We start from the raw sequence: 19,737 nt of genomic DNA, 5'->3' as shown, positions 1-19,737 counted from the left end.
GAAAACTGCAACTTTTCAGAATATTTTGGGTACATTTCGCTTTGGTCTCCCCTTTTCACAAAGTTTACGGTCGAGTGTCACTTAAAGCTCTCAGCAGTTCTTTAGCATGATTATCCAGCTGTATAGTCCAGGTTTCAAAAATCTCTTGTTTGCCGTTTCAGCACTTGTAGCTCTCATCAGCCACTTAATTAAGAAAATCTTAATTTTATCATTTTCTGTATATTGACTAGTCTTATCGATCGAGTATCAACTTGCGATGCACAATCGTTTGTAGGTTATGACAGTAGCTATCTGTCACATAGGTCGAAAATCTCTTGCTTGCCGTCCTTCATGCTAAAAAACTTTGAAAACTGCAAGAATATTTAGTGTACATTTCGCTTTTGTCTTCCCTATTCACAAAGTTTACGGTCGAGTATCACTTAAAGCTCTCAGCAGTTCTTTAGCATGATTATCTAGCTGTATTGTTCAGGTTTCAAAAATCTCTTGCTGGCCGTTTAAGCACTTGTATCTCTCAGCAGTCACTTAAGTAAGAAAATCTTAATTTTATAATTTTCTGTAAATTGACTAGTGTTATCGATCGAGTATCAACTTGCGATGCACAATCGTTTGTAGCTTATGACAGTAGCTATCTGTGACATAGGTCGAAAATCCCTTGCTTGCCGTCCTTCATGCTAAAAATCTTTGAATACTGCAACTATTTAGAATATTTTGTGTTCAGTTTGCCTTGGTCTCCCCTTTTCTGCAAGTTTATGGTCGAGTATCACTTATATCCCAGCAGCTCTTTACCTTGATTATCTAGCTGCATGGAACCGGTTTTAAAAACCTTTATAGCTTTCTTGCGGTTTTACTAGGCGATATTACAGATAGCATGAGTTCTTTGACGAAAATGTATATATTTTAGTTTTTCATCACTTGTAGTCTTGTTTGGTCTGTTTATTTTGTAATTACATGTATCAGGTGCTCTTTTACTGGTTTTCTATGACATTTATTACATTAAAAATTTTGACTTCTTAATTTGGTTGGGTTATCGGCGGCTGCTAACTTTGGCCGCTAACTTCACACCGGTTGATAATATGACAAACAATACATTATGACTTATAACTTTATGGGAAACAAAGGGACCCCGAATTATATATATATATCAGCAATATACGGGGCGAGTGGACCCGTACAGTCAACCCTACCCACTACGAGAGGCCAGCTCAGTTTTATAATAAATAAATCGAAGTATTCACATGACTAAAGCTAGAAGGTTTGTGACGTCGTCCTGAACTACGATGATGGCTGCTTCTCGTTGCTATTAATCTTATTGTCGTAATAATAATGACTAGAAACTGTGACTATTTCGATAAATTATGACGACGCCACAAACCCAAGGACTCGGTTACAGTAGATAAGCTTTCGTAGCTTATATTATTGAGCCACTGAAGTATATAATATATTATATTTATTTTTTCACTATTTAAAGCTCTTAGATTTCATTTTATGCGAGTTGCGAGCTCGCGCAGAATACTAAATGGGACATAAAAAAAATCCAATCGTTCCTCAGATTATAGACCCTATTTTCAAAGTCTGACAAAAAGTAGGATTCTTTTTTATTCCCCTTAACGCCCTCCGTTAATAGTGCTAATAGACGGGCGCACCGGACCGTGAACTTTGTACGATCAGCTTTTCACTCATAGCTGCGTCCTCGACGGCCGTACGGCGAACCCGCGCAATCGGACAAGCCTCGGACCGTACCAAGGTCTCGGTCCGATACGCTTGTCTATTAAATCACTTAGACTCGAAGTAGCCCGGGCGAGTACACAGTATAGATAACAACTAGTAAACCGGTATAGAGCGACTAAGTATAAGTATATTAAAAACAAAAGCTTCGCTTTTGGCAATCGGTTTAACACCCGGGTCAATGTTTAACACTCACTTGAGTTAGTTAAGGTCACTTGAATAGTGTTAGTCACTATTAAAGTTTTGTTATTGGGAAATTAAATAGTCCACACTTGAACTTTTTCCGCGATCACACACCAGCTGGCTTGGTCGTAAAAGGATGAGACGACGTGGAGACTCTCGACGTACTGCTCGATGAGTTGATCTAGCTCGCCTCTTTTAAAAACGTGATAGTATCTGTGGTAGGTTACTGCCCCTCCTTCCGAGGGTAAGCTGTCTGAACCGTCACTCAGAGAAGGCAGGAGTGGGGCGTGAGGCATAGCTCTAGCTGATGTCGCTGCCGGGGCTGTGTCTTCTGAAGACGACCGCGTTTCCAACAGCTTTCTATCCTTGGAGCACTCGCTGCATGAAGGTAAAGAGGCTAAACTCGCGCAGCCGAGCGAAGCGGTGCTTCCAGTTTTATCACGTCGACTCCAATCGCTTCCTGCATACGTGTCGCTGGACTCAATTGAAAATCCAGACTTTAGTGGCGCTGTGCTGGCACTTGATCGTGACGTGATTGACTCTGGACTTATCTCCATCTTGTCAAGATCGCTCGAGTCAGTCGACTGTCCGACTTTGAGTGACGACCTTTTGTCAGTACTGGTACATAGTGAGTCTACACTTATTTCTGACTCAAGCGAGTACCCGGTTTCGAGCGACTGGCTGGTGTCATAAGCTCCAGAATCGATTGTGATCTCAGGGTTCCCGTTGCTCGAGCAAATCGCGCTATCATCGTCCGGATTTTTAGTGTCCATGTCAGGTAATTTGTCTTCTGTAGATTTAGTCACGTTATATTGGATGTTGGCACAGTTATTTAGATAGATGTCTTCTTCGCTGGTTACTTTCATGCTCTTTTTAAGTTCCCTATATTTGTTTATAATAGGGTCGACGTCTTTCGACCTCTTTTTGCTTTTTAGCTTAGTTCCGCATTTTGGGAAAAGTTTATTTATATCCGTCTCTTGAGAGTCGTTTAAGGATGCTATGAATTTTTGCCGCTCTTGAATTTCGGCGCTCAGTTTATTCAAGCCATGCATGTCAGTTCCTATTTTACTAATGTATGGATCGTCTAGGTGTTGTAAGCTATCAGAGAGCTCGTCTAGAATCTTTTGTGTATTCCTGTCTTCCTCTTCCCGTTTAAGTCTAAGGGAAATACTTTTCTCGCTACTACTACTACTTGGCAAGTCGAAATCTTCCTCGTTGATCCGCTTGGAGTATTGGTCTATTTCCTGAAGCAATTTCTCGCTAAGTTTCTCGGCAAATTCCGTTAAATGATGACCGCGCTCGTGCTGATCAGCTATCCAATCTTCTTCTTTAGTAAGCATGTCCGATTTGCACGTAATGAGAGGTTCATTCTGTATCCTATTGAAGCTCTCTGATTTTGAGATAGATTTCTCAGAGTCGGTGCTTGACATTGAAACAGAATCGTAGGGTATTCTGGTTGGGCTCCTGTGGCTCTTGCTGATGTTTTCGTCTAGGGATCGTCCTTCGAGTCTGTTGGGTGACAATCGATTTAGACTCCAAGTAGAGTTGCTTGTGCTGCCGAGTTTTGGAGAGCGCTCTTTTGACCTCCGGCCTGGCGAGAGTCGCTCCAGGCTTGAAGAGCTTCCACCACTCGAGTTGGTATGTGACCGGGACTTGTCGTCCAAAATCCTCAAGTCACCAGGAGAGAGTTTGTTAAGACTCCAGTTGCTACTACTGCTACTGCTTGAAGCCCCTTGGACGATGGCCATCGCTTCAGTGCTTTCAAGTTTTTCTAAATGCTTTCGCTTCGATCTTGGGCTGGACTTTATTACAGTTTCGCAGGTTTCGTCTAAAGTAGCAGCGACTTCAGCTACTGCTTCTAAAAGGTTTTGCGGTGAGTGAGATATCGAAGGAGATTTCTCGGGCTTGTCGTCTTCTTTTTCATTAGTAGGCTCTACTATTGATGGGTTTGGAAGGTCTGCAACAAAGAGGGATGAAGTTTAATAGCGAAAACTTGGAAGATAAATAAACATGATCGATACCCAATCCAAAATAAATGAGAAAAGGACTAGTGGACCAATTATATTGGTAAATTTGGATAAAGTTTAGTCCTAAGGGCGACTTGTTGGTTTAATAGTGTCATAAATTTTTTATCAAAATTTAAGCAGTCGCTAAAAGATAAATATAGAACAGCTCTAGTTTCTAGGTAATGTAATTAAAAATAACGTATCATCTAAACATTTTATTAAATCTTACCTTTTTCCATTGCAGTCTTTCGTAATTCTTCAGGGACTACACTTATAACGCTGTCGACAGAGTCTGGTGACGATACGCCACTCGAATCGCTGTCTACATCGTCAGTGGCCGGGTTGAATAATTCCAGTGACATTAGCTTTGGGTGACTCTTGGCTATTGCCTCCGCTTTCCTGTTGCATCTTACTATCGGGAACGGTGGCCTCCTACTGACATTCGCTGCTGGAATTCCTTTATTGAGCATCTCTTTAACTTGCCGTATTCTTTCTTTTCGCTTACGATCGGCTGCTCTTGAATCTAAATTGTCATTGGTGGGAGATTTCCGTGGCTCTTTAGGTTTAAACTGTGGGATTTCGGGTAGTTCTGCCACCGTCTGTAATGTTATTTTCGGATATGGTTTTACATCTTGAAGAACACGTGGTTTCATCTGATTACTTTCTGCTGTTAGTTTGTGAATCTCTTCAATATCTCTACTGATTTCGGCTAATAATTCTTTAGTGACATCGGAAGGTGTCGTTTCTTCCTCCTCTTGTATAGGCGGTATTGGATCTATTTTTTCATATATTTCTATTGGAGGGGGTATTTTATTGATAATTGGTTGTGGTTCTGGTATTGCTACTACCGGCTTGGTATAGGCAAGTTTCTCATCTGACTCCGATTTTGGTGGTGAATTAGGCTGGCTTTTTGACTGTGGTTTCAGAGGAGCTGTGCACACTGCACTCGATGTGGTATAATTTTTAAGACTATATTGGGCGACTAGTATTTTATTGACAGGCGCTTGGACCGCGCTGGGGGAGGCCGGGGGTCGTATTAAGGGGAAAGCTTGTTTTATCCGCGGAGACGGTAGGCCTGGTGAACTTTTCATTCTAGGCGAGGTCGGTACTGAAGACACCTTTAACCTGGGTGAGGTCGGTCCGGGTGACAGCGGCGTGGGCGATAAGGGATCACCCGAACCGTCCGCTTTGGGCACATATATCACCGACGCAAAACTGTCCTCCGAATCAACACTAGTGTCACTCTGTAAGCTGCTATCCTTTGACGAATCCGAGCCGTCCTCCTTCGAATGCCGCCTTTCCGGATAACTCCTCTCGCTTCCGGTGGTATTGTCGTTTGGCGTAGGAACTTCGGGCACCGGGCCGTGATTCTTCCAACCCTGCAGCATTCGCACGAACACGGTCACTTTATCTATATTCGTTGTGGACGTTTTGAATTTACTAGTGAGGCCGTTTTTCAGCGACTGGAACTTTTTGGCCGTGTTCGCCGACGTGGAAAAAATGGAGTCGCGGATCGAGTCGAGAGCCCCCGGACGACGGTACAGGTACTCCTCGTTGAGCGACGCCTGCTTCTGAATGTTCCTCCTCAGATGCTCCTTCTCGCGGAGCCTCTCGACGGACATCAGCTCCTCATTGAGCGAGGTCTGCTTAAAAACTCCAGGCTTCTTGGAAGATAATCTATGCGTGTGGATTTTAAAATTAGGCATCTCCTCCACTAGACTCTTCATGTCGGTAGGCTTGTCCAAGTCTTCGTCCGCGTCGTCCTCGTTAATAGATTTCTTCTGTTTCACGAGCCGAGGTTTCTTCCGCGGCTCGACTTCGGGCGGGGGAGGTTGTTTAGGCGGGGGCTCCTCCGGGCCGAGGCTCGGGAGGCTCGAGCGGGAGCGGACCAGCGCCCGCCGCTCTACATCGGCGATGTCGGTCAAGCTCCGCGACTTGGTGGCGTCCGACCGCTGGGTGAGGAGTCTCGGCGGGAGCACCTCGTCGAGCCTCCGCAGCTCGATGGGCAGGTCGGCGGCTTGGGGCTCGGGGCGCGCGGCGCGCGGCGCGCGGCCGGCGGGGGCGCGCCAGGACGGCAGGAAGGAGCGGCGCCCCGCCAGCCGCTGCAGCGCGCGCCGCACGAACGAGTAGCACGTCTCGTTCGGCGACGACAGGGACGACGAGCCCGGCGACCCCTCGCGGCTCTTCCACGGCTCGGCGTTACTGGGGAGACAAAGCCGACGTAAGAATTACTTCATTACTATTGCAGAAATAGGATATTAGAGATTAAACATTCAAAATGTAATTGGCTTTCCGTCTCTTATTAATTTGGGATATTCTGTATCTATAGATGGCTGTTGGATCTCCAAAATATAAATAAATAAATAAATACAGAAATCACTTGAAGATTCCAATCAATCGGTAGACTTATGAAATATTTTTACCATTTGTCACTTTCCTTGCGATAAATCCCATAAAATTTCAAATAAAAACATCTTTCAGACTATCTTCTATTAGTTCTATTCTATTAAATAGGAATAAATCTGAGATATTTACTGGTCATGGTCGACGGAGAGGAATCGTCGCGGGGCCGGCGTGGGCGGACACAGCGTCGCGGGCCGATGCCAAGGGATTAGTACATCCTGAAAATAACATTAATTTAGGTACTTAACCGACAGAAAACATAGATGTAAACACATGGAAATCGTAAATAATCAATCATTTAGAGAAATCAGTAAGAAAAAACATCATTACAGATTAAGATATGTTTGACAAATGGGGATGGAACGAGAGTCCGTTGTGTGACTGCGGCCTTGAAGATCAAACTACCCAGCACATTATTGAGCGATGCCAGGCGTGTCTCACTCCGCGATTTCGTCGCTTTGCTACAGGTAGCTAAAAGTACATCCGTTCGGCCCCAATTTTGGGGAAAGTCATAAGCCGCGCATGGCGCTGTCGCCACCTAGCGGCCATATCTGTGCTGATCGTAACAGACGCGTTTTGTTAGAGAGTGAGTCTTCTGTACTTAGTACTATTATTTATTCTGTGGCGATACCCAAAGAGACGTTTTCAAGACAGCCCGGAGGACCTCTATACCAATCTGACACCTGACGCGATCGGTTGACTGTGTAGCCTCGATGTCGACTTACATACTGTTAGCATATATTGCCTACAATGTTACGCTATAAGCTAAAATAAATATGTTTTACGTTACCACGTATAACGACATTTTATACACGCGTTAGGCCGTCTCTCGTCTCTGACATAGAGAAAAAAATACATAGAGTGCTCACTCCATACATCAGTTTTAGTACCAAAAAGACTATTAGCATCTAGCATCGAGTAGCGGAACTATCAGTACTGCTACTTGACAATAGATGTCGCCACCGACCGGAAATTCTTATGCTGTTGAGATAAGACTTTCCGGTCGGTGCTACATCTATTGTCAAGTAGCAGTACTGATAGTTCCGCTACTCGATGCTAGATGTAGACACTGAAATTAATAGTCTGAACTGATGTATGGAGTGAGCACTCTATGTATTTTTTTCTCTATGTCTCTGATGAAAAGTACCTGGGAGTGAAAATTCCGGCCCTCGTGCTCCATAGCCCATACAGTCAGCAGTAACCTCCCGCCGATCCTGGTCACCCTCGCCAGTTCCCGTAGCGCCATGGCTCGCCGTTCCACGGTGGCGAAGTGGTGCACCACCGCGATGGACAGCACAGCGTCGAAGGACTCATCTCGGAAGGGGAGGCAGAGGTTGTCGCATACCACCACCTGGAATTATCATTAATTAACCACATTGGTAGATAGACAGAAGGTTACCCTATCTACGGCCGGCCATTACATGTAAATATGTATATTTAATAGTGTTATTAGGTTAAGTAGTTGATTAGTTTGTAATTTTATTGCAGTGCCCTTACAGGGTTGTGTTGTAACATAATATAATATTCATTGTACACACAAAGCAATGATTAAATGAATACTGAATACTGGTTGCTTGAGGAAAACAGTGAGTTCATTACAAGCCGATTTCGTACGCACACTCATCGGGTTTGAGCCATTCACCGCACGTCCTCAATTTGTAAATGTGTGCGCGTTGATCGTGAACACGAGGGAATGGGTGTGTTTTGAACTCACAATTTCGTGTCTCGATTTTTTTTCTGTCTTTAACTCTACGAGTTTAATATTCAATCTTCTTTTAGGGCAGCCATTCTCAAAGTGTGTTCCGCGGAACCCTAGGGTTCCGCAACACCCCTGCAGGGGTTCCGCAAGAATTTAGAATTATGCTTATTTAATAAAAAAATACACTTCTAAAAACTATTGTTTTATTATAGGGTTCCATCAAGTATTTCGCTTTCCAAAAGGGTTCCGTCAAAAAAAAAAAGATTAAGAACCGCTGTTTTAGGATATTTATTGGATTACGTATACTATTTGGAGAGTAAATGAATTATGCAACCATCGCTTTCTGTTGGAAACCGCCGGACGGAAGCCGTGGCTTCGGGCGGCCTCTTGTGTACACCATGGGCGTAAGCAGGTACAGCCGGAGCTCAAATTTTACATACAATGCATGCCCCTTTGTGGCCTCTGCCCCCCCAGGCCTATCAACTCGCCACCTCCTAGTTCACTGGCTGGCTACGCCCTTGGTGTACACCACAGAACATATTAAAGAGGTTAGAATGGCTATCGCGCGCAGTTAGTATCGGAACCGGTGTCGCCGCTCGTTCCTCTCCACATTTACTAACACTCGCGCAACGGTAGTAAAAACTTGTGTGCCTGGTGAATGGATACGCCTCCTTTAGACAGATTTGATGTCTGGCTTCTTAATCTGAAGGTTATTGTGGCGCAAAAGGCATGTTTACGTTTTTCGGTCAGTGCGGGCGAGTATTAGCATGCGAGCGTTTGCTCATAACCGGCGGCGACACGTACCCTGCTCGCATCGCCATTTTACTTGTTCTGTGGTCGGGCTGAACTGTGGCGAGGCCAGAAGATTCGTTGAAGATATAAAGGCGTGCCGCGAGCTTGTGAAGGCCCTCTGCACCTGTAGGGTGCTTTAGGATAACAACAACTCTGTCATATTAATAGTACCGTCATCCTTACCTCATTGTCGTGGTGGCGGGCGTGCGCGGTGAGGCGGGTGCAGCGGTCTCCGCCCACCGCGTACACGGACGGATTCACGCTCAGGTACTTCCCGTTGCCACAACCTGCAAATAATATGAATAATTGATAATCTAATCTATGTAAACTATCTAAAGAGAGGTTACAATCGAAGTTATATGCTCTAATTTTAAAATTACGTACATATTATTAAATTGTACAACGGGACTTAATCGCGTATCTAAACGAACTTGAACGTTCAAGCGGATAAACAAGACCAACTGCGGGTAGTTGGAAAAACTCGCGCGGTTAGAAGATGCTGATGTCAACTTAAGCCAGTCTTCTCCGAGACCACGGGGACAACGCCGTCCTCGAAATGTCGGAGGTAAATCTTAAAAACTTAGATACGCGATTAAGTCCCGTTGTACAATTTAATAATGTGTAAAAATCGTGAACGTTTAAATCAGTATTACGTACATACTTAAATTACTTAGATACATGAAACTTGGCATGAATATTTACGTAACATAAATATATCAATATCTATCTCCTAGAAATTGTTATCAAAAGAGAATTAGAGTCAGTACCCTTAGTACCCCTGCATACAAATATGTGTGCATCCTAATTTCTTGGTTTTGCGTCCACTCATAATCCCTATATTAAACAGTATATCCTGTTTTTAATAGAAAACAGCGAAATATATTTCTATCCTCAGATGTTTAATCAGCGGGCTCAGCACGGCCGTCGTTTTTATCGACTATCACTATGCCCGTCACTTTCGCACTTACATACTTGTTAGAACGTGACAGGCATGGTGATAAACGATAAAAATGCGACCGTGCTACTAGGGCAGGTCAGTTACGTGATAACATTTTAACGGAGTGGGTGTAAAATATCTCCTGGGGATTACAAAGTTGTCTTACGAACTAATTGTGGAATAAACCCTGGTTATAATAAAGGTTGAGCACCTCAGTACACTCCTACACAACACCTACACGATTTACCGACCGAGCGAAGTGAGGTCGTACGGTCAATCAGGGCGCAATTTTCATGTTTGGAAGTTCCGTGGTAGCACAGAATAAATAATAGTACTAGGTACAGAAGACTTACTCTGTAACAAAACGCGTCTGTTACGATCAGCACAGATATGGCCGCTAGGTGGCGACAGTGCCACGCGCGGTTTATGGCTTTCCCCAAAATTGGTGTGGAACGGATGTACTTTTAGCTACCTGTAGCAAAGCGACGAAACCGCGGAGTGAGCCACGCCTGGTGGTGGTTAGATTAGACGATATCTTTAGTAATCATCAACCAATAAGTAAATACTAAATAAATGTTTTGCAACAGATCGACCTAGTACAATAGTAAACTCAATAAGGCTTATGTTTTGAGTACTAGAGTTAGACCAAGATAAGTCTACAACGATTTTAAAGCACACGCAGTGGAAGTGTTATTTATACCTACGTCATAATTTCATAAAAGTTAGACGTTTTAAATAACGCTTGCACTGCGTGTCCTAACCATGGACCTAGAATATTACGGACGGACTGTCACCTAAGACAAACTGTGACACTGCAATGGCGGACGGTTTAAATGTGTGCGTGTAGACGAGTGTTACCATGTAACACAAATTCTCCCCTAATGGTGAAACAATTATTTTTAATATCGTCCTAATTTTCAAATAAAAAACATAGGACAGTTTTACGTTAGACAATAAAAAATGTGTACGTATCTGATTTTATAGGTCTTGAAAATGCGCAATATTGCACAATTCCTTTGTGCAAACATTATTTTCAATACCTAATGATACTTAGCATCGTAATGAAATCAGTTCGTCATGTTTTTTTAATTTATACATTTAACTTGAAACATATCTGGTTTTCAACAAAAAAATTATAATACATTACAAACAAACGTTAACTATCAAACATGCATGTAAGCGTCTAATCTCCTTAATATCGGGAAATTACCATACCGACCTAGTTTCAAATGCACAATCAATAATTTAACCATTTACCTAAATGATCTCTTAATACATAATGATTTAATAAGAAGGGTATCAATTACCCTACTTTCGGGAAATTACCCTATTCATGTTACTGGTCACACTCCTGTTTTGCAGTTTGATAATTTATAAACAACAAATTATCGTGGTTTTACGTACTAATTGATAAACTTCAGTATGACAAGTTATTCCGTGACTTTTTTTCTTTCGATCGGTACAATTCTAGCAGGATTTAACTACGCATGCCGGCATATTTTATATTTTTCTTCGACATGTTTACTTCAATGACGTTTCGATTCGTCTGACGGCAAACTGGTGGATGTGGGCTGTCAATGTGTGTGTGTCACGCGTAAATACTATGAAACTGGTGGATGTTGGAATCACAGTTGTGTTGTAAGCGAAACTCTGTCCGTAATATTATAGGTTCATGGTCCTAACAAAATCGTTGCAGACTTATCTTAGTATAACTCTAGACGGCGACATTTCTATATAAAGACGTATATATCCATAGAAAACATCCATAACTTAGGAACAAATATCTGTGATAATGATAAACACACAAATAAATGCTCTTACCAGGGATTTGAACCCGGGACCTCATGATTCGTAGGCAGGGTAACTACCGAAAAGCCTAGGAGGCCGTTAAAAAAACAATGTTCGTGAATTTGTTTACCTATTCTAAAGGTTATTCAAACAAAAGATCTACTGATAATTATTAGGTAAGTAGGCAGTGATATTTGATTTGCAATATTGCTAATGGAATATAAATAATTCACGATTACACATTATTATGATGGTTTTTTTAATATTCAGCGTAGGTGTAACGATAGAAAATTTGAAAAGGTCAAAATATCAAACGATATGCTTTACATAATATTATGAATATCTTTACATTTGTTTATGTCTGAGATTGTTTCAGAAGTGTGTAGGAAGTTCAACATATATTTTCCTGACATTTATTAGATATACTGTATATAAAATACAATACAATTACGCTTATTTTCTATTTTACTCTATGGAATTTCCATTTTAGCTACAACCCTAAATGGCGTAACAATCACGGAGCGCGACTGTACCTCCTCGTATATCTTCTAGTATTATTATAGTTTTTGTTGCTAAAATTTTAATACAAATAAAATTGAGCGTATAGAAGTTTTGTATGTAACTCGTTCCATTTTCTTTGTATTCTATTTATATTTATTAATGGTGATGATTGACAGAAACTATCCTATTTATATTATTAGCATAGTTTCTATCAATTATCATCATTATTTCACGTACACGAAGTCGCGGGCAGAAGCTAGCTGTTTATAAATAACGAAAAATCTTTAATCTTATTATAGGCTCAACAGTAACAAATTTAGCCCAAGATTTCAAGATAAGAAAGGGTATTGCCCTACGCCTTGACCGAAACAATATCACAATAATCGGGTGCCACCACAGGAACAAGCGGTAGCGGAAACGGCCCGTTGCTAAATCGGCTTATGAATGTTTTAAAGAATATCTCTTAAGCCCCTTTGATGTATGATAAAATATTGGCACAATATAAGTAATAGTACATATTTTCTATTTTTTTGTATTAGGTAGGTACCCTTAGCTTATGGTACATTCAAGCGGCCGTTAGCGGCCGCTATGAAACTCAAAAGTGGTCACTTTTTCATTTGTAGTCTGTCTCTTTCGTACTCATAAAATCGTAATCGCAATTTTTTGTAAAGCATTAAGCGTCATTGTAGATCTGTGCTTTTGGGTCATCTATGTGTACAGAAGTAGTGCATAATTATTTTCCATAGTTTGTTCAGGGAAGTGTCTTGCTATTTCAGTTAGTCTCGGTACAAAAAGTACTGAGGTCGACTGAGATAGCATGAAAATTACGAAAGTTTCCGAGAAAATACGATGGAAAACAATTATGCACTACTTATATCTGTACCACGTTGCCATGGTTAACCAAAGTATTTACTAGAATAACTGTCCTTAGCAACTTACACACACATTGATGCCTATTGCGTATACACTGTATTGTATACTATACTCAGTGCCGGCCCGAGCCCTTGATCAGGATAGAGCGAAATCGGGTTTTGGCGCCCTTCGTTAAAGTTTTCAAGCGTATTTTTCACCCCCCCCCCCTCCCCCCTCGCCACACTCGCGTCTTTTAAAACATGTCGTGCTCACATAGACATTGGAACGATTTCCGTACTATGGCGTGTCCGCCCTTGATAACTTTTTGTAGGTATTTGTTCTTTTTTCTTACAAACAGGGTAATGAAGTACTGTAATTTAATGTTACGCCCACTGATAAAAGTGATAAAAAAGCTTGTTGGGTTCAAAGGTCGAGCGTGGGAGTCTTTGAGTAGAATTTACTTAATAACATAATGAGGGATTTATTAAAGGGAATAGGGTATACTTGCTTAGTTATATGTGTCTTTCATGATACCGAAATGATTTAAAAGAGTTTTAAATATATAAATAGACTGAGATTGGGATACAATTAGGGAACAATAAATTAACATACTTTCATTTTTGATTATATTTGTAAAGTCAAAGAGAATTTGAAATAGAGGCGGATTGTCAAAGTAAATTATGTAGCCACAGTAAATTCACTGCCATCTTTTGACAAAAGACTAAAACTGTTAGAACGCCATTTGACATTGACCCTTATTCGTTCACTGTTTTAATTTGTTAAATATTTCAATCAATCAATCTTTTCGAGCCATGGCGCCATAATCTTTGGCCTATACTCGGGTACATGGCGTTAATTTCAATACTTAACAAATTTACACATATCAATGAAAGAATAAGGGTCAAAATCAAATGGCGTTCTAACAATTTTAATCTTTTGTCTAAAGATAAATGTACCAGGACTACATAATTTACCATGACAGTAACTCTCTATTCACTCTATTCTCTTTGGTAAAGTATAGTAAATAGGTTGAGTGAAATACTGACCGACATCGCAGACAAGGCTGCCCGGGTCCAGGTCGTCGAGGAAGGCCTGCACGCGGGGCGCGGGCGCGCGAGCGTCGTCGCCGTCCTCGCCCGCCTGCTCGTACACCTGCCATTCACGTGCTTTCAGTTAATAAGTAGAGGGCGCCACTACCACAATCACTCACAATCTGAGGGTCTACATCAAACGAGAAAGTCGAAACTTTGTTATATAACCTCTGTATTACTCATTGCATATTCGAGCGCTAAAGAGGCGCTGAGTTTCGCGTTTCCTGGTAGGCCCTTTGTACTCGTAAACAAACCGCCTTGATGTATCAATGTCATATTTTATTGTCTGTGAAAACTAGTGAAAAACAGTTTAAGGCACAGTATGTATAGTTACTCTATGGTTTACGATGGGTGCTAGTGCTGCACTCTGGCGGCAGAACATTGCAGTAATACCCCCTATTGTAAGGTCACATCGAGTGAGCCGACATCTCCAAAATCTTGAAACAACGGATTAGCTAGATATGGGGGGCCTAGAAAAGCCTAATCGAAGCTTGAATAATGTATGGAAAACAAGCGTGACCGTGAATTTCGTAGCAACTATCATCTCAATACATTTTTTCTTTTCGTTTGACGTTTATGTACGATTGTCATCTTGGCTTGGCCCCCAGGACAGCTGAATGCGCTGGCTACCTTAGTTGACTTAGTGGAAAGCTAAGAATTCCGAAGGGGCATTCCTTAGGGCTGCTTTAGACGGCGTGCGAACTCGTATACACTGCGGACCATTGAGGTGACATCAATTCATGGTAATGAAATTCGCATGCGAGTTCTCGCACCGCACCGTCTAAATGAGCCCTTAGGGTCAGTTGCACCAAACTGTTCGAATCGTTAAAGAGTTCGCTAAACTTTTATGTATGGAAAGTTTCATAGTAAAGCGCCGTGGCGCGCCGGCTGACGTTGATCAGTCTGTCTAATGTGGTTGGTGCAACTGGCCCTTAATGTTTAAATTTATTTACAAAACTGCTAGTTACTTACTCGTATCATTGAAAATCATCTTGTACTCACCTCATGCACATACGCCCGCTCAAGCGCCGCGCCGCGCGCCGCCGACTCCGCGCCCGCGCCCGCCGCCGCTCCCGCGCCCGCGTCCGCGCCATCCATCACCGCACCGCCATCGCACCACGCTGGAACACACAAGCGACGCGTTATCGGATTGTAATGAGCTGTTTTACGACGCGATTATGGCATTTTAGAGTTGGTTGTAAACATTGCTAGTAAAGTTAGGCTTGAAACCAATTTAGGTTTCAAGTCTTGTATTAAGACGACAGTGAACGACCGATTCTCCATAGGTACAAACGTTAAAAAAGGTAAATACTGAACTTTAATTACACCCCAAGAGAATTAAACTTGGCACCCATATATATCTCAATTAGCGACCCGCTCCGGCTTCGCACGGGTTAACAAATTATACATAAACCTTCCTCTTGAATAACTACTTATTAAAAAAAAAACGCATCGAAATCCGTTGCGTAGTTTTAAAACCTAAGCATACATAGGGACGGGCAGACAGCGGGAATCGACTTGTTTTATATTACTCGTATGTAGTGATTATTTTGCCGGTGATGTCAACAACGACGCATATTCTTAATATTTATTGAACTTGGCTCTTCATTCACATTTATGTTTTTGATGACATTAATAAACGTGTAGAGCTTGTGAACCATAGTTGTGAAGAAATGTATAGACAGGACTAAAGTTGAGTAGTTTAACGGTACTAATTAAACAATATTGACGTAAATTTTAGCATAGTTCCAAGGAATAAAAGTATTGAAAACTGTAAATCAACTACGTTTTTTTGTATGTTGAACGGCTTTGTCAATATATAGTTATGTAAGTTACGACCTTCTAAATGGGTTTACGTTAGCTATATTAGCGGCCTATTGATCCACCATCAGCCGATAAAAAAGGGAACTGACCTTATCAGTCTATCTATTGTAATAGTGGTAATACTACCGGGGTATACAAGGTACGATTCATTTTTATTATTCTTCAAGGATGGACTGATTTTTATTTTATTGTAGATTTTTATTGTTACATTTGGATAAAATGTGTCTCGACTGGGAAGAAATGACGGCAGCCCACGAGCCAGATGGTCGGACGACATTAAAAAGACGGCAGGGCCGACCGACCTGGCGTAGAACCGCCGCATATGGAACAGCATGGAAATCCATGAAAAAGGCATATGGAGCATTTTCTATGAAAATGGATTATTGTCGATGGCGCTTACGCCGCACATTGTATTTGTATCGGAGCATCGTTAATAATGGCGTAAGCACCATCGACAATAAGGTCCCTTTTCATAGATAACGAAACATACCTGTTCAGCAGTGGACGCGAATACGCAGAGCAGCAGCGGGCTCAGCACGGTTTCATTTTTATCGACTATCACTATGCCCGTCACTTTCGCACTTACATACTTGTTAGAACGTGACAGGCATGGTGATAAACGATAAAAATGCGACCGTACTACTAGGGCTGGAGGAGCAAATTGGGCTGGTTTGAAGAACTCCTCGCTCGATTAAATGCCGGTACAGACGGACTGTTACAAGACTGCAACTTGTATGGGAACCTGACGTTGCTGTTGGCGTGCAGTCGGCGTGCAGTTCCCATACAAATTGCAGTCGGGTTGCAGTCCGTCTGTATTCTGTATCGGCCCTAATACGATTGCGTAGGATTCCAATAAACAGTGTTTTGAAATTGGTCATAGACACAGCCCACAGGATAAGCGGACATTTAGACATCTCGTCAGAAACATGCATAGAATACCTTAACAACAAAAAAATACCACCTAAAAAATCGTATTTCATGCCGTTACACCTAAAGAGTTAATGACAATAATACGCACTCTAAAAATAAAGAAATCTAAAGATGTATTACAAATGGACACCAGATGTCTTAAGCTTATTAGTTTTAATGATAACATTATGGAACTTCTTTTAGAAAGTATAAACTGCTGCATTAGGGAAGGGGTATTTCCAGATGTATTGAAGATAGGCAGAGTAGTACCGATATATAAGAAAGGAAATACTTCAGATCCGAACAATTATAGACCGGTTTGTATTTTGCCTGTCTTTTCAAAAGTACTAGAGTCAGCACTAAAGTCGAGAATAGTAACATTCTTCGAAGAAAATGAGCTTTTTACGCACTGCCAATATAGATTCCGAGCCAACAAAAGTACGGGGGCTGCGATTAGAAGAGTATTAGACTTTGTGCTTGAATCCTTGGATACGTCACAACAATGTGCTAGCATATTTTGTGACTTATCTAAGGCGTTCGATTGCCTTAGGCACGACATTCTTCTGACGAAGCTCACGTACTACGGCTTTAATGGAACAGCTTTAGATATGATGTCATCGTACATGAAAGAACGTAGTCAAATCGTGCAGGTTGGATCAAGCAAATCGGAATTTAAAAACAATGATGTCGGAATACCACAGGGTTCGATTCTGGGCCCTGTGTTATTCCTGATATACGTAAACGATCTACCATCAAATATTCCAGACTATGCACAAGTCACTCTATTTACTGACGACACTCACGTGGGAGTGAGGCACGCGAAAGTCGACTTAATGGAGGAAGAGCTGATACAAATCCAACGTAGCCTACAGAACTGGTTCCAGGCAAACGGGATAGTACTGAATACCGACAAGACCATAAATGTTAAATATAGAACAAATTCTCGAATAGACAAAAATCCATCTACTCTTAAGTATCAAGATTGCAATAAGTTTTTAGGATATATAATAGATAATAAATTAACACATAAAGATCACATACAGAAACTTTGTAGCAAACTCTCTTCGGAAAATTTTGCGTTACTTAAGCTCAAACCTCTAATAAATTCAGGAACTTTAAAGATGGTCTACTATGCGTATATTTAATCCTTACTAAATTACGCAATAACTATATGGGGAAATGCATCGGATATTCAAAAAGTACTAGTACTACAGAAGCGTTCTATGAGGATCATGAGCGGTGTCAACTAGTGATGGGCAGGACATCAATTTAAAATGAGTTTGTATGAGTACCTCATTTTCTAAAATGAGGTGTTACAATGTCTTACTTCAAATGAGGTGAGGTACTAGCATATTTTCAGCGTCGACTATTCCATTAATTCCAACGGCGACAAAAATATTTAATGTATATACATATTTATGTATTCATCACTTCCTTTATAAATAAATAAATAAATAGTAACATTTAATTGGAGTGCAATTCTGGAGGTTAAGAATAGAACTTTTAGGAGAAAGATAATTTTAGAATCAAGTAAAATGAATAGAGGAGTGAAGTAGGACATTTTTGCGGTACGAAGTACTGCGACAAATTAACAAAATGAGTGGTACAAATGAGGTGCCTCACGAGTGAGCGACTCAACACTAGTGTCAACCGACGGGACTCGGCCAAACCTCTCTTTGGAAAACTAGGCATAATGACGGTAATCTCGTTATTTATCTATAATTCCTTGCTAGAAATTCACAAACAAGCGGATTCTCTTCTAAAATTATCTGACATACACAATTATAACACGCGATCCAGGCACAAATTGCTTTTACCAAAGGTGCGGCTTAAAAAATTTCAAAAACAGGGCGTTTACTTAAAGATCAAAATGTTCAATAAACTGCCATTAGAAATAACTAACTTGCCAATAAATAGTTTTAAAAATAAAATTTCTAATTATTTCAGGAAGCATGCCTTCTACTCTGTGACCGAATATTTAAACTGCAATATTGACATAAATAACTTTGCATAATGTTAAATAGGCTAGTGAAGGGAAATTTTATAATTATTTTGATTGACAACAATTACTTTTAATTCATTTCTATTATACAATGTATTGTACTTATTTTAAGTATTCGATTGCCTGTAACGACATACCATGTAATGCACATATTACTTTATGGTGAATAAATGAAAATGAAATGAAATGAAATGACATGATTGACTGACATTTTCTTTGACTACAGACGATTGCCATATATGTAAGCGGTTTATAGCGACACTATCTCAGGGCCAAACAGAATCTTGTCAGGCTTACATTATGATTAAATTTTAACTTCATAGAGGGGTATTCCTATAAGCAAAATGCACTGTAAACGGCCACGGCCCACGCACACATGTGTATCGTAATAAAATGGCGACCCGCTGACCTAGCAACGGCCCTGGAAACGGCGATGTGTAGCAATTTAAATTGCCTGCTCGCGAACCTTCTTAACTTATAGCACAAAATAAGTACTAGTATTATCGCACAGAACCACAGACGCTTGCGCAGGGACGACGGTTACGCTTAAATGTAATTGAACATAGATCATGTTTTTTTTATATAAGAAATAGGTAAGCATTTGCGACAATCTCACCTGATGGTAAGTGCCGATGCAGTCTAGGATGTAACATGCTTACCTAAAAGATGTCTATTCACTCTCGATTTAAAAAGATCCAAGTTATAGTGGACTGGGAATAGATTTGCAGGAAGTGAATTCCACTCCTTAGCCGTTCGCATGATAAAGCTGGATGCATAGCGTTTAGTACGAATCAGTGGCAGAGTAACGACGCGACGTAAGGGTGAAACGCAAGTCCGTGTCTAGTCCCACGGTGGCAGAACAGAGATGGGGGGATTAGATTATTTTGTGATGTAGATTATACAATACAATACTCTTTATTGCACATCTCACATACACGTAGTTTACAATAAATGTACAATAACATAAACAAAGACAATAGAGGTAACAACAGGTATGTTTTTAGGAAAAATCTTAACAGCGCGGA

General features: G+C 41.1%; 2 protein-coding genes across 2 annotated transcripts in view; both read right to left on the bottom strand.

Moving 5' to 3' along the window:
* LOC134654661 (zinc finger BED domain-containing protein 4-like) overlaps positions 1-19,737 on the bottom strand; it is a 1,082,235-nt gene that overhangs the window by 1,022,864 nt on the left and 39,634 nt on the right. The gene's annotated exons all lie outside the window — the stretch shown is intronic.
* Positions 1,776-19,737, bottom strand: part of LOC134654463 (protein piccolo) — a 63,917-nt gene continuing 45,955 nt past the window's right edge. Inside the window, exons 2-7 of the mRNA XM_063509905.1 lie at positions 13,933-14,052; positions 8,992-9,095; positions 7,465-7,668; positions 6,450-6,535; positions 4,144-6,116; positions 1,776-3,865 (exon numbers count right to left, since the gene is read on the bottom strand). Of these exons, the coding sequence (XP_063365975.1) occupies positions 1,983-3,865; positions 4,144-6,116; positions 6,450-6,535; positions 7,465-7,668; positions 8,992-9,095; positions 13,933-14,052 (4,370 nt within the window). The 3' untranslated portion in view covers positions 1,776-1,982. The remainder of the gene's footprint in view (positions 3,866-4,143; positions 6,117-6,449; positions 6,536-7,464; positions 7,669-8,991; positions 9,096-13,932; positions 14,053-19,737) is intronic.

The sequence above is a fragment of the Cydia amplana genome, chromosome 15 (genome assembly GCF_948474715.1).
Source record: "Cydia amplana chromosome 15, ilCydAmpl1.1, whole genome shotgun sequence".
NCBI lineage: Eukaryota > Metazoa > Arthropoda > Insecta > Lepidoptera > Tortricidae > Cydia > Cydia amplana.
This window is presented reverse-complemented; position numbering and strand designations above follow the sequence as displayed.